General features: G+C 39.8%; 1 protein-coding gene across 1 annotated transcript in view; it reads right to left on the minus strand.

The window, feature by feature from the left end:
* The window catches only part of MTDH (metadherin), a 32855-nt gene extending 18676 nt beyond the window's left edge, over positions 1-14179 (minus strand). The window contains exons 1-5 of the mRNA XM_080380121.1: positions 13586-14179; positions 7304-7408; positions 2874-2955; positions 2246-2425; positions 692-760 (exon numbers count right to left, since the gene is read on the minus strand). Of these exons, the coding sequence (XP_080236247.1) occupies positions 692-760; positions 2246-2425; positions 2874-2955; positions 7304-7408; positions 13586-13990 (841 nt within the window). The 5' untranslated portion in view covers positions 13991-14179. The remainder of the gene's footprint in view (positions 1-691; positions 761-2245; positions 2426-2873; positions 2956-7303; positions 7409-13585) is intronic.
* Between the last annotated feature and the right edge of the window lie 294 nt (positions 14180-14473).

Raw genomic sequence — 14473 nt, forward strand, 5'->3', positions numbered from 1 at the left:
TTTTGATTTCATTATGCTAAACTAATTTACTTCAAGCATTACTATAGCAATGTCTCTTAGCAGAAAACTTCTAAGACTCACTAGTTGATCGCAGCCTAAAAATAGCCAAATACTTCAACAGTTATGTCTGTGATAGTATCAGGTATGTAAACATACATTCATATTTAAGTACTTGCAAAATTAATGTATTTAAAATATGCCTCTCAAAGGAGTATGTAAAGAACCCAGTAACTTGTGTATACAATCTGGAACAAGTCCAAATTTTGCCATCAGGACTGGTATCTTTGAGATTTTGCAGTTATCTATGTAAGTTTTTTTTCTAACAACTAACCAATTCATTAACACAAAAGAATGAGTAAGTTTGAAAAGCTAGCATAAAGAATTTTTAAGTGAAGCCTGAGAATAAGATGTACTGTTCTGGAAATAACAATTTGTACAATAGGTAATCTGTCTGAAAAATCTACATATTGAACCTTTTTTCTACACATACTATTCTCAACCTGTTAAGAAGTAACTGCAACTTAGAAGTATAACATTTACATAACTAAAAAAAACAGCTGCATAAAGTTCAGTGTTATTAATAAAGATAAGATCAGTAACTGCACAAAATCCTGCACCAACAGTTTGTATTTTCACTTCCGTAAAACACTTTTCTAGTTACTTAGGATGCCTAATAATGAAAGCCTTTTACCTTGTGGAATTGATGACTCCCCTTTTGCAGGTTTAGAGCTGCTAACCTGTGCATTCAGAAGTACATCACCTGATAAAGAAGTAAGAGAAAACAGAGCTAGAGTAAGTTTTTAATCAAACAGCAATACCTGTAAAAATCTTAGAAAAGTAGCCATTACTGATATTCTAAGGAAAAAAAACGCAAATACCTCAAAGTCAATTACAACATTCCCAGAAAGCTTAAAATTAAAATCCTCTATTTTTTTAAATCTGTGTTTATTTTGCAAACAGAAAGAACTCAAAATTCATTTAGGGCCTACAAACCAAGCAACCACAGATTTCAAAGAACTGTAGCTAGTTTTCCCAAGAATGGAGAGCAGAAATCAAAAACAGAGGCTGTCCTTTTCAATCAAGGGGCTCTATTTCAGAAATATATAGCTATTTCTAATTTCCACCTTACCATAAAAACACTAGATTAAGCTGGAAAGAATTCAGCTGTGTCTGGTACAAGGCAACACATAAGAACATCCAATGCATAAAGGACTCTGGCTAGAAAGGTTACAGTAGTTATGGCTAGCTACAGAGCATATACAGACAGTTGGAATTACCATTTCTTGAGGCTGTTTCTCTGTAAATGGACAGAAAAAAAGAAAACAGGAAACAACTGATCTCGTCCTCGGGGACAAGAATCATGTACTCTGTCAAGATGCAAACAAGCGTCAATAAAATCACCAGGTAAGGTTTGCAAATTTCACTAAGTTGTTACTAGGTACCAGACAGTTGCTAAGGCTCAGTCTTTTTGTCACCCTGCTAAAACATCAAGTTTCATCCAATCAAAGTACCCAATGTATCAGTATGTTAAAAGTTCATTAGAAAGCTAAACTGTCTTCGGATTCTTTTAGCTTCTTAAACCATTTCTCAGTTGCAGCCAAGTATGAATTCCTGTGCCTACACACAGTTTAAACCGGTCCATGCAACTTCTTTCTGAAACAGTAGCAGCCACAGAAGTTAAAGCCTACATTTTCTTATTGAATCCTTAGCTGTAATAATTGATTACAAAATCTGAGCCAGATGTGCCCCACCATTATGAACAGCTTATGTACAGGTACTACTATGTTGGAAAAAATGTCTACATGCAGTGAATGATCTGTAAAGATAACTCATGAGCATAACCTTCCCACAAGGAAGCATTCAAAAAGTCAAGGAGTTGGCGCTGCCAGCAGCAGTGCTGAGGGTGTCTTTGAAGTTTCCAGAAATATAAAGGGCACAGTCAGCAGAGCAGAAGTGAAGGAATGGGGACATATGCCTATGCAGCTGTGCAGCTACTGACAGAGCACCAGTGTGGAGGCCAGTGTCTCAGCCACTTACTCCAGAACATTCTCTCCTGAGCTTCTCCAAAAGCGTGGCTGTAAAAAAAAAGGAGTTTTGCACAATGAAAAGTTTCTTTACGTAGCCTGAACTAATCCTCAAGAGTTACACCTCCAAATATACATATCATACATTCAAAACAGAGTTACTATTTAAGCATTCAAGTAACCTTTCTAGAATACATTCACAGACCTATCAACCACCATACCTTTATTTTTTCTGAGGCCAACTGGAAGCGATGGCGTAGGCATCAGTTGTTCAATGGATACAGAAACTGTATTTTCCACCCCTTGGAGATTTGATTCTCCTGAGCCACTGTCGGTCAGCACCTTGTCTCGCTTACGCTGCTGTCGCTTCTCCCTGTTACTGATTTTCGTTTCCCAGGCTCCTAAAACAGCCCCCAAAAATAAAACCATAAATAAATCAGAGAGCAAAAAGGAGAGTTTTAGATTGTCTCATGTCAAGCTGAAATTGAGTACAGGTTCAGTCTAAAAGTCACAGACATAGCAGTCAACTTCAACATTAGTTTGAAAACATGGATAGCTGGCCAAAGGTAAGTTTTTCTGGATGCAGCGTGATGATACTTTGCTTCACAGAGCAAAACATGAACAAGACGAGGGCCCTAGTATCCACAACTTCTCAGTTTTTCTATGTTTAACTTAAAAAAAACTCCGTAAGTTAAATACTGTCATTTCAAAGATCAGGTTTCCACATATAATACATGACTATAGAGTTACGACAAAAAGTCTTATGTTTTTTTATGAAGCACAAATAAGTCTTAACAGCATTTAAGCCAAAATGTCCAATTGCATTTTCTGTCTGTCTTTGTTCAGTACCTTCATCAACTTCCTTTCCATCTTGACGTGACATATCCTGAACCGTTTTAGCATCTCCCTTGGATTTCTTTTTTTTCTTTGACTAGAATAAAAATAAAACATTATCTTAATAATTACTTAGCGATCACTTGTCACAGCGATTTAGAGTCTCCCCGCCCCCCCCCCCCCCCCCCCCCCCCCAATAAAGGTGTAAATTTGAAACAGATTTTCCTGACCAAACAACCCTGTGTATGGACAGCCCCTTGAAAAGAGTACTAAACAATACTAATTGCCAAACATAAGACTGCATGAGTCTTTCATATTACTTCCATAGTACACAAATGGCAGGTGGGGGGAATGATAACTTCTGCTGCAGAGCACAAAGGCTGGTGGAAGCAGCATAGCTTCTTCCAGTCGCAGTTTGGCAGGAAGATTTCACTCCGGCAAAATTTGTTTTATGCAGAGTATAAAGTTATACAAGGAGAAATAAATAATGCCAGTGGCTCCTTCAAAAATTTAAAGTGGATAAAAATTCCAGTTTGGAAAATTACTTCAAAACTGGAACTGTGGTTACAGTCCATACAATAGATATACAGGTTGGTGGTTGTTGTTTTTGTTGGTTTGTTGGGTTTTTTTCAAGGTTTCACCAGTTATGGCTTGCTTCTTGGCTATACAAACAGAGATAAAGAGAAACAGAGATGACTACTTCTGCAAACTGTTTTAGTGCAACAGGTAGCAATATCAAATGATAAAAAGATACAGAAAAAAGACAAAAAGTGACACAGGATACTGGGAGAGAGCATATTGCAGAAAGCCTTGGAGTTTAATCTTTTGATAAGCTGAAGTGACGACAAATTGACTTGCCTACCTTCTTAGAAAGGAAATACAGTACTGAGAAGCTTTTCAATCCAGTGAAGGTATAAGAACTACCAGATAAACCTGAATGAAAAACCCCAGACTTTTTAAAGAAAGATGTCTATCTACTCAAATGTGTTAAGGGGAACTATTCACTGATTCACTGTCTCTGGAATATTCAAATAAGAATATTCTAAGAATGCTGAATGTTTTTCTGGAATACGTACTTCTGCCAGAGTACAACTAGTAATTGCCAGCTTTATACCCAAGTTCAAACACGATTTTCTTCTAGTCTTAGATGTTCAAGAACAGTATAATAATCTCTCTAGAATTCAGAGTTGGTAACAACTAAATTATCACCACAGCTGCAGCAGATATCCCATGGGTCCACAATGGCCTGCAGTTCACATGCCTTTGAGTTAGCATGACCAAAAAGAATCATGTAGCTTCAATAGAGGTAATGAAAGCAGTATAGCTTGTTAGTGTGGCACCAGAGAGAATAAAAATTTCACTGCTTATATGCAATGCTGTGCCAACACACCTGTAACACTTAGAGAACAGACTTGAATAGTTAACTCATGGTGTACTGCACTAAGGGACCCACAATACAGATACAGCCAAACTGAATTCTCTCACTTATTTGCTCAGTAGACTATCGTTACCCATACCAGTTGTCTAACTTCTAAAAAGTCTCCAAAAGAGAAGGGCTGGTTTCAAAAGCAAACAGAAGAATTAGTCCTAAGAATATGAAGAAGCCAAATTATTTGCCAGAGCACCTTCTACAGAAAGAATTAAACAGGGAAGTGAAAAACAGCATGAAACCCACTTATTAATTGCTTCTTGGAACCAAAACGGAGGAAAGGTTAGTGGTTCTTACCTACATCTCCCGTTTTCAACTACACTGAGAGTGGAAGTTAAGATCTCAGTCTTCCATCCACAAAGCCATTAACTACCCAACTGTCCTCTGGCAGTAAGAGAACACCCAAAATGACCTCAGCAGTCTCCTAGATGACAGTTTAAGATGGCTGCTCCTCCAAGTTATAACTCCTATTTCTTAAATAACTAGCTCTTAAAGAGCTATTGGCATCGAATTTTACACTTCTCACAAAACCAAAGCTTAATAATTTAGAAAATAAGTTTGTTTTTAAACCCCCTATTTGTTAGTATGACTAAGAATTCAAATCTTGAAAATATATTTACTTTCCTAACCTGACCTGAGAAACCAGAACCGTAATTAGTTATCCAGTTTACTCACCACCTGCCAACTTACTGCTGTAACATTCACTATCTCAGTAACAAACTGACTGAAACAGCAAGAGATGTTAAAGGTTACTGAGCAAGCTAGTGGGTCATTTTGCAGAAGCCTGTTCATTCAAAGTGTCACCTTCTGCAACACAAAAAGCTGCCAGTGTTGGCTCTGCCACCAGCCAAAGAGCACATGAGGAACTCGGCAAGCCTGCCAAAATTTCGTAAGTCTTTAAGATGCACTATCCCCCATGCAAGAACAATTTTAAAAAAAAACAACCAAACAAAACACAAAACCTTTCTTCCTCATCCCTAATGGTCTATTTATTTTTAGTGTTCAACACAAAGTACTTGTGTGTTTGCAAACCCAACGGGCAATGAAGTTTTAACATGCTGCAATCTCATCCAGAGTCACTTCTTAGATACAGTTGCTCACATTAAAAACTAAAAAAATCCCCTGTACTACACAAGTCACTAAAATGGAAAAAAGGGAAGAAACTATTCAAAGCATCAAGAGAACTATAAACCATATGAACAGCCACAATCCAGACATTACCTAAAGCTTCCTCTCCCCAAGACAACACAAAGTAAATAACTATCCTGAAAAAACATGTATGAAATTCAGAACCCCGAAGCAGCTAAGAGATACAGAAACACAAAGGGAGTACAATTTTCATTGAAAGCATATATTCAAGCACAAAAGAAAAGAAATCATACCCTTCAGGTCAAGTTATATATATATTCATACATCTCGGCACATGCACATACTACTTAAATCCCACCTATTGACTGATAGCATCCATCCCGAGCAATACAAAGGCACATACACAGGACTTCTTACGATCTCCTCAGCAGGTTTGCAATGTTACAAATGTAACAGATGCCCTGAGAGGCTTAACCAAATAATTAAGATGCCTGCAAAGTTACCCATAGTTTAAAGAAAGTTCTTGGATATGTTTTTAATTGAAAGGTTAGCAATCAACCCCTGAGGTAATCATGCTTTGAGCACAGTTCTCCAAGATGATAGAAAAACATAGCTAGCTGAATAAGCATCCATATCCATATAGTGGTAATGATTTTCTGGAGCAGCAACTTCAACTTAACATTTTAAAATTCAGATCACTGTTTGCAACGTTAAGGTAAAGCTCAAGTTAACGTGTTACAACACCTTACCTACTTGGAAACCTGCTTGAGATAAAATGAAAGGTGAGAAGAAAAACAGTTATTCCTTCAGGATCAAATTTTCCTTATATTACTAAAAAAACTGCAAAGTCAATCTGATATGAGACACATGGAGAAAAGAAAATAAGTGCGTGGCACAAAATTTTAAGGCAAACCCACTTCACAGAAAAGTCTTTCTATTTGCCAATGCTAAAAATGTTGAGAGTCCTATAGCCAACTAGCAGGATACAGTCTTTGAGCCAACATACTAACTGCAAAAGAAGTTATTATAGGATAGTCAAGTTAATTAAAGCTGGAACGAGCTAAACCCATTACAATAATCAGCTACTGGTTTCTGACTGTTAATGCATAATCATTTATTTTTCAAATATTCCTCAGTATAGTTAGAACAAATGCATTTTGTTGAAGAAAATATATCAGAAATCCATGACAGCAGGAAAGTTTTATGCACAACGTTAGCAAGAAGAACCAAGCCAAAAATTATCACCAGAGGCCTATCATAAATACATCCATGTTGCCTACAAATGACAGTATTTATGATAAAGCAAGAAAATATGAGTCCCCAGTGCAAAAATTAACACTGCCATTAGCATGGTTACCTTTTAGATAAAGCTACAGACCAAGCTTTAAAGAGATGTTTGTGACGTAGCTGTTTAATTTGCATAAAAAAAAGTTCACACCAGACTTCAAAGCCCATATTTGTCATCAGACATTAAGAACTCTGATCAATAATGGATACATCTGACAAAAGAAATAAGCAGGCACATGGTCTTAATCCTTTGAATAGCAGTTCCCAAATTGTTAAGAGCATTTTCAAGCCACTTAACACCACTATCATTTTATGTTGCATCTCAATAGAAGCCAGCAAAGATGAAACACAAACTTAATTTCTGTAAGTTTAACATCTTCACTGGAAGAGAGATACCGGTGTTTAGTGAGTGGTGGGGAGGGAGGCTTGCTTGCAAACATTCTGTGATAAGGTATGATCTCAGCAGTGAAGAAAATACTGCTTTAGCTCTTTCCAATACCAGATTAGACTAGTACTCTTCATAGTAAGAAATATGCCTCTTTGCTCATGTTAACAGGGTCTCAAATCACAAATAAGAGTTATTAGTATTGAAATAACATACACTAAACTTTGACATTTTCATTTCATACACGTAACTGACCTTTTCATTCTTCTTTTCTGTGTCCACAGGCTGCTTTACATTTTCTTTACGAACAGTTTGTATTACTTCATCCTCAGATACATCAAGGAAAGACCGTCCATTGGGCTGCGTAAACAATAATGGTGAATAATAGAAAATTTGGAGAAAGCAAAGCTCAAATTACACCATTACTAAAATGCAACTATTTATTGACTGAAAAATGCTCACAAGATTATTGAGTAAAGCAGACAGAATCGTGGATTGGTTCTCAAAATATCTACTGCAATTATGTATTTACTAAACATAGAAATGAGAAAGGAAAGAAACAGGTCTCTTCATCTCATCTCAATCCTACTTAACATATGAATTGCTTATCAAAAGGTGATTTTCTGAATGTCATCAGTTCTCAGAACAGCCACAGTTCTCTGTGCCATAAATTATCTAATTACATGAACACACCACTTTGTAGCAGTTCAGCAACAGGCTGAATTTTTTAAACCCTTTCTACTTTGACCAAATTTCTGCATTTTTTACCTATGCATATCCCTCAAAGTTCATTTCCTTCACAAGTTAAACTTCATAGTAGAACAGAACTTAGAAGTCAAACACGAAGCATGACAACCCATTGTTCTTTTCAGACAGACTTCATTATTAGGCATTAACAGTAGTCTACCATTTTCACCTCATAATAAGGGAATGAAAATTAGCACGTATTATTTAACATGTAGAGTTAAAACTCTGGATAGTCATTAGTCTTTATCAGTCACCTTTGACAGCGAAGGCGTACACCTCCTTAGCCCATATATTCCCCATGCAAAAATGTAAGAACTTTTAAAGTCATGTCTATTGTTAACAAAAAGCTGCAACTGAAGCTACTGTGTTTTAACTGCAGAAGAGGTAAAAATAAGCAAAGCATTTACTACTGTTAGCCATTCATTTAACTGAAAAACAATTGTCAAGAGTAGTAATTGATACTGAGTCCACACAAATCTCATCCTGATGGACTCATAATGATTCAGATATATTAAAGACTGAAAATTAAATAAGACATTAAGCATAAAAAACTACCTCATAGTTGCTTTAATTTCTGTTTAAATAAAGCCCAAACTTTATTATCTTTGGTTATTTTTGTTATTAAAAAACCAAAAGCTATTTTAACTGCACCACATGGACCTGACTGCTTTAAAGTAAAACACAGGCCATGTTACAACTTAGTGTGACTATTCCTTCAAGTATCAGATCTGACTCTCAATTTAACTTTTAATGTATTTAAGTCTTGCCATGTTATATTATGCTTACATATCACCCTTGGTATGATTTCACCACTGCATAACATAGTACAGCTTACTGTAGTTAGCCAGCATGCCGACTTCTTATTTTGTAACTATTAATAGAAATTGAAAGATCAGGTCACCTAACCCCTCTCCTCCTGCAACAACCAGCTTTAAACTAGACTTCATATCTAAGATGTGGTACATTTCCCTTAGCATTCTGAAAATGAAGTATATTTGACAGATCTGTGTCTCACTCTCTAGAAGTTCCTCTCAACAAAGCTCACAGTACTCAATTCCAGACGGATACCAAAGACCTGATGTTCAATCTTGAAAATAACCTGTTGCCAAAACCCAGTTCTTGAACCCCTCTATTTTCTCCAGATTCCACACAGTCATGTTATTAGTGGTGTGATGTCTTTCAATCCATGTTAGTACCAGTGACGTTTTAGAACTTAAGCTGGAGAAAGAATCACTATTTCTAAGTTATTTAGCATTAAAGCTCAATAACAGATTCGCTGCATCTATGATTGGACTTGTGTCAGAAATGTTTACACCCAGCTAATTCTTTTAATTCTGTACCTTGCTTTACTTCTTAGCCATTACATATACACTTTAAATTGAAACCCACTTTCTTAATCTGTCTCAAACTCAGTAGATAAGTTTTAGCCTATAATTTTTAAAAAAATAAATCAGCTGCTTCTCTGAAGTAATAAACTAATTCATATCCATTAAGAATCCTATGGAAAAATTAATCCACATGACTGTTTAAAATGCTACCTGATCACATAAACAACAACTGTTAGAAGTATGTTTAAAAACTCGTATGTTGATACATTTCTCCCTGAATGTATCCCTGAATTGTAACAGCCTCCTTTTGAGTGGAAGCTTTCCACATTTATTTTCTTCCCACTGATGAATCATAGAATTTTAACCAAAATTCATGTGACCATTTTTGGATGTACCAAAGATAGTAACAGAAGCAGGAAAGAAAAAAGCTTTTCCATAGTATTTGGAAGTGTTGTGGTTTGTTTTTTTTTTTTTTTTTTTTTTTTTTTTTTTTTTTTTTTTTTTTTTTTTAAAAAAAGTGAACTACAGCCAAAATGACTGTTTAAAACTTTATGGTAATATATTAAACATCCACTACCAATATTAATTCATTCAAATTGTGCTATTTATTATTTGCCATATTTTCCTCCTCATCCTAAAAGCTACAGAAAAGATGTAACAGGGCAGAAATAGTGCTTTCAGTAATACTACTGGCTTCTGAATGCATTTCTTGCCTGCTGACCTTAAAATCCTGATATTTAAACAAACCTTTTTCACACACATTCATTTGAAGGCATTAAGATAATCCAAAAGAAGAAGAAATGTTTTGCTGAAACTGCTAAAATGAGTAACATGGTTCTTTAAGTATGGTACAGTGCAATGGGTAACTCAGTTTCACACTTCAAACAGCAGTAATAAAATTGCTATCATTTCAGTTTTACAAGGCTTTATTAGCCAAAGCCCTCAGTTACACATTATAAAGACATGCCTACTTAGAATATCTTTGGCCAGTGAAAGAATCTGTTTACTAGTGTTATTTTCTGTAAGCTTCTCTTAAGAAACTAAGCAATATTCTGTTTGAGCCCTGGAGAATCCTACAGCTCTACTTCTACAATCAGACAGTTAACACATACACAAAACCAACACATGAGTATCAGTTGAAAGTATGAAAAAGTCTTACGTAGTCTATTTCTAAGTGCAATAAGCATAAACCAGTCATAGCCTGAGAAGTTCTTTCAAGCAGAAAACTTTGTCAATTAAATGCAAATGCTTTTACTGAAACACGTAGCATCTACTGTCCAGGAATACTTCAAACAGGAAGTACACAGTCAATTGGTTATTTTTTGCATCTACAAATAGATGGTACGAATGTCTTTAGAAAGCTGTAGAAGAGTACACAAGACAGTTACTCTCAAGTTTCTGTAGTATTTTTCAAATTGTACAGAACCCACCTAAGAACAGTTTCACCATTTTCTGCTGAAGGTTTAAAAAACAGAAGAGAGGCACAGCAATTATTCAGAAGGAAAAGGAATTAAAATTAAAGATGAAGAGATTTTTTGGAGAGAAAAAAATTAACAGGGGCCAAAGAACTCTGTGACAGAAGACAAGAAGCTCTGCCCCTGCCAGGAGCTAAAAAAAAAAAAAAAGTATAAAAAAAGGCTTTGGGTTTACTGCACAGAATCTAAAGTAAGGATACCATGATACTACCTTGCTCCAAGCAGCTGAAGAAAGCCAGAACTGGCTCTGTAAACTATAGTGTTAACGAATGCTAAATCATTCCAGATTCACTTTTTTTCCTGTCTGCCCATAGCAAGTAAATAATCAGAGTCTCAGAGTCACTACTGTATCCAGTCAATGCAGTTCTATTCAATTAAATTTATTTTACTAAAAATATCAGTTAAGTTGTACCCTACCTATACAGGAACCAAATAAAGCCATGTGCAAGAAACAAAGCATTAATACTCATTTTTCCTCAGAAAAGCTACAGCGAAGAGCATTTCTGATCCTGACTGATGAGAGTTACACCTCACCTGCCATATGATGAGCTCAGTAATTCTGTATTAAAGTAACCCTACAGCTTTTAATTAGACATTTGTAGTGTACTCTTTAATGCTACAGACCAGTTGCACTAAGCTTTCTGAAATGCCTGCAATGGAAATCTAGACCTTGGCATAGCAAACCCTGTAGTAAATCTACTGATAATAGGCTTACTCTTTTCCCTTCACAGAACTCAGTATCAGCATCGCAGTGTACAAGAACACAAGACAAAAATGACTAGGCAGCAATCAGTAAGAATTTTTGCTACATCTTTAAATTTTCTAATGTTATTTTGAGGATTTTTCCATGTGAAAAAAAAATATTGTGACATGCTAATACAGGTCTTACGAACTTATCTTGTAAAACAAGCATGAGGCAGGCCTATTAAACTTTGCCACCGGTATAAACCTATTTGCACTACAGTTAATGATTCAGTTCATGCATTTTCTTTTTGGAAAAGGTGGGGTTTTTTTCACCTCTGCATGGAGAAAATGAATATGAAATACTATAAAGATAACTTTACAAATCTTAACAATACAGAATGACAGCTTGACAGCTGAAAAACTATTTCACTCTCTTGATCATGAAAATCTTTGCTCTTGCATAGCCTTAACTTTTATTTTGTGCCTAAGTAAACCAAGCTTGAAACATTACAAGTATTTATAGTCACCATAAATGTCTGCTAGTTAAGTTTTATATAAAATTAACACAAACTTCGTTTTTATGAAGCCCTGCACTAATCTACCTCTTCATTCTATCTTCTGTTGAGGCATTCATGAGTCTTCAATGATGACTTGCAAGAGTTTATGTTTTGTTTTTATACTGGAGTTTAAAGAAAATAAACCAAGCAAAATCTAAACTATTTCAATGATTAGTCTTTTTTTTCAAGAAGGCATAACAGATCTACTAAATCCTGAAAGATATGCTATTCAAAATGGCATGAAAATTGCATCCCCAATGTGCCTTCTCCAAAATGGAGACCTAGCTACACTGGAAAGATTCTGAAACAAAATGCTTCCTCTTCCTGGTGCTCAGCAACTTCCAGAATCAACTTGAGTAGTTCACTGCTCAAACACAGGTTGGTGGTACATGCAGACCATTTTTGTTTTCTTTGAAGATGTTCTAGCCTTCTCATTAAAATAAACCCCAAACTTCTTAATACTGCCACAGACTCAAATGAAAGTACAAACCAATTTCCTCTCCTTTTTCTGGTCATTAGGGGAACAATTCAGATTTTATAGAGCAAGATATAATTAAAAGACACAGTTCTAACAGGCAGGGGACATCTGCTGCACTTTCATTCCTATAATCCATTTGGACATAAATAGGATTACAAACATACTAACAAAATAAAAGCTATAGAAGCAATCCCTTCAAGCCCCAAAACTGTGATAACTGGAAGCTTTAAAAGGCCAATTGATAATTTCTGCATTTGGCTGATTTTCTCATGAAATGCCCACACACTGTCAAAGATGGAAGGTTCCCACACCACATACTGAAGATTGAAAAAAAAAAATAATGACAGGAATGATCTGTTTTTAAGGGGCTGCTAAGACACAGATTTCCTTATTAAAGCAGATGATCCTTACTGTAACAACTAAATCGGGCATATTCCTACTGAGGCAAGCTCACCACAAGACTGACGTTAACATGTTCTGTTGACAAGACACAGCAAAAAGGCTTACTCAAGTTTGAATCATCACAGCATTTACGGGGCTCAAAATGCTGCTTCCAGTAGTCTGTACCTGCCTGAACTAAAACTCCTGGCTTGAAATTCTGAGCCATGATACTAAGGTCTCCACTAGTGGTTCTTAACCCTGCAAGCACTCGATGAATACTAATTAAAAAAATACTTTCATGTAATTCTTGTTTCCATTTACAAGCTGCTAAAAACAAACGAGTGTTTGCCTCATCACCCAAGACTATCAGCATGTAATTTCCGTATGTGAGCGCTGCTCCTCCAGGTTTTCAAAGCCACCGAGTGACCCAGACAACACGAGACAGCTCCAGAGCAGACAGTCAGGACACCCCCCACCCCTTCTCAAGGCAAATATCACCCAGGTGAATCGCACGGCGGTTCAGGGGGGAGGCTCTGTGGTTTGACACCCTGCGGTCAGTCCTCGCCCTTCTCACCGGTGCCTACCTGACCGGCTGGCGTGTCACCGAACAGGGGGCTCCGGGGACAAGGAGTGAAGAGAGGCAGCCGCGCTCGGGCCCCTCGCCAGACGGTCCCGCCCCCCCCCCCCCCCCCCCCCCCCCCGCAGGGACTCGCCGCGCCCGGCCGGGTGCCACCGCAAATACCCGCCGCCGCCGTCCCCATCCCGCCGCTGTCAAAGAGCCTTTCATCCCCCTCCCCCGCCGGCGCCCGGGCCCGGCCGCCTTCCCCGCCCCACCGTCTCCTCACCCCTTCCCTCCCGAGCGCCGCGGCCCCGGCAGCCCCTCTCACCCGCGCCGTTTTCTCCGGCAGCTTCTTCTTGTTTCGCTTCTTCTGCTCGTCGCCCTTCAGGTGCAGCTGCCCGGGGCCCGGGCCCGCCGCCTTGCCCTGGCCCCCGCCGGCTGTCAGGCCCGCAACGGCCGCCTCGTCACCCTTCCTCTCCGCCGCGCCCCGAGCTGGCTTCTTACGGAGGCCGCCTCCGCAGGCCACGGCCAGCAGCAGCCCCAGCAGCCCCAGCCCCAGCGCAGCCGGGACCACCAGGGCGAGCCAGGTGGGCAGGCCCTGCGGGTCGAGGCCCAGCTCGAGGCCCAGCTCGGCGCGCAGCAGGCCCAGGCCGCCCGACAGGACGTCCCGCACCCGGGCCGCCGCCTCCTCGGCCTGCTGGGCCGCCGACTCCTGCCAGCTCCCCGCAGCCATCGCGGTCCCCTGCCCCGCAGAGAGCCAAACCGGGCGGGGCGGCGAGGGAGCGCTCAGGCCGAGCGCATCGCGGCCTCGGGAGAGCCGCGCTCGCCTGCCCGCGCCGCAGCGGCCGGGGGCGGGTGGGGGAAGGACAGAACGCGAGCGGAGCCTCGGCGGGACGCGGCTGCCTCAGCCCCGGCGGCACCTGGGTCTCCTCCTCTTCCTCCCCACTGCCCGCCCTCCGCCGAGCGCGCAACGTCACCGCCCCGCCAAGCGCCCGCCGCTGCCGCAGCGCGGCCGCCGTCACCGCCGCGCGCGGGGCCCACTGTGACGCCTGCAGGGCGGGCGCCCCGCCCCGCCCCGCCCCGCCCAGCCCAGCCCTACCCAGGGCGGGGGAGGCGGGGGGCGGCGCGGAGACCAGCCTCGACGTGGCAGCCAGCGAGCGGGGCGGCGGCGGCTGCCCCCGGCGGTGGGGCCGCGTCGCGTCGCCCCTGCGGCCGG

Source organism: Falco punctatus (genome assembly GCF_963210335.1).
Source record: "Falco punctatus genome assembly, chromosome: 3".
In the NCBI taxonomy this organism is placed as follows: Eukaryota; Metazoa; Chordata; class Aves; order Falconiformes; family Falconidae; genus Falco; species Falco punctatus.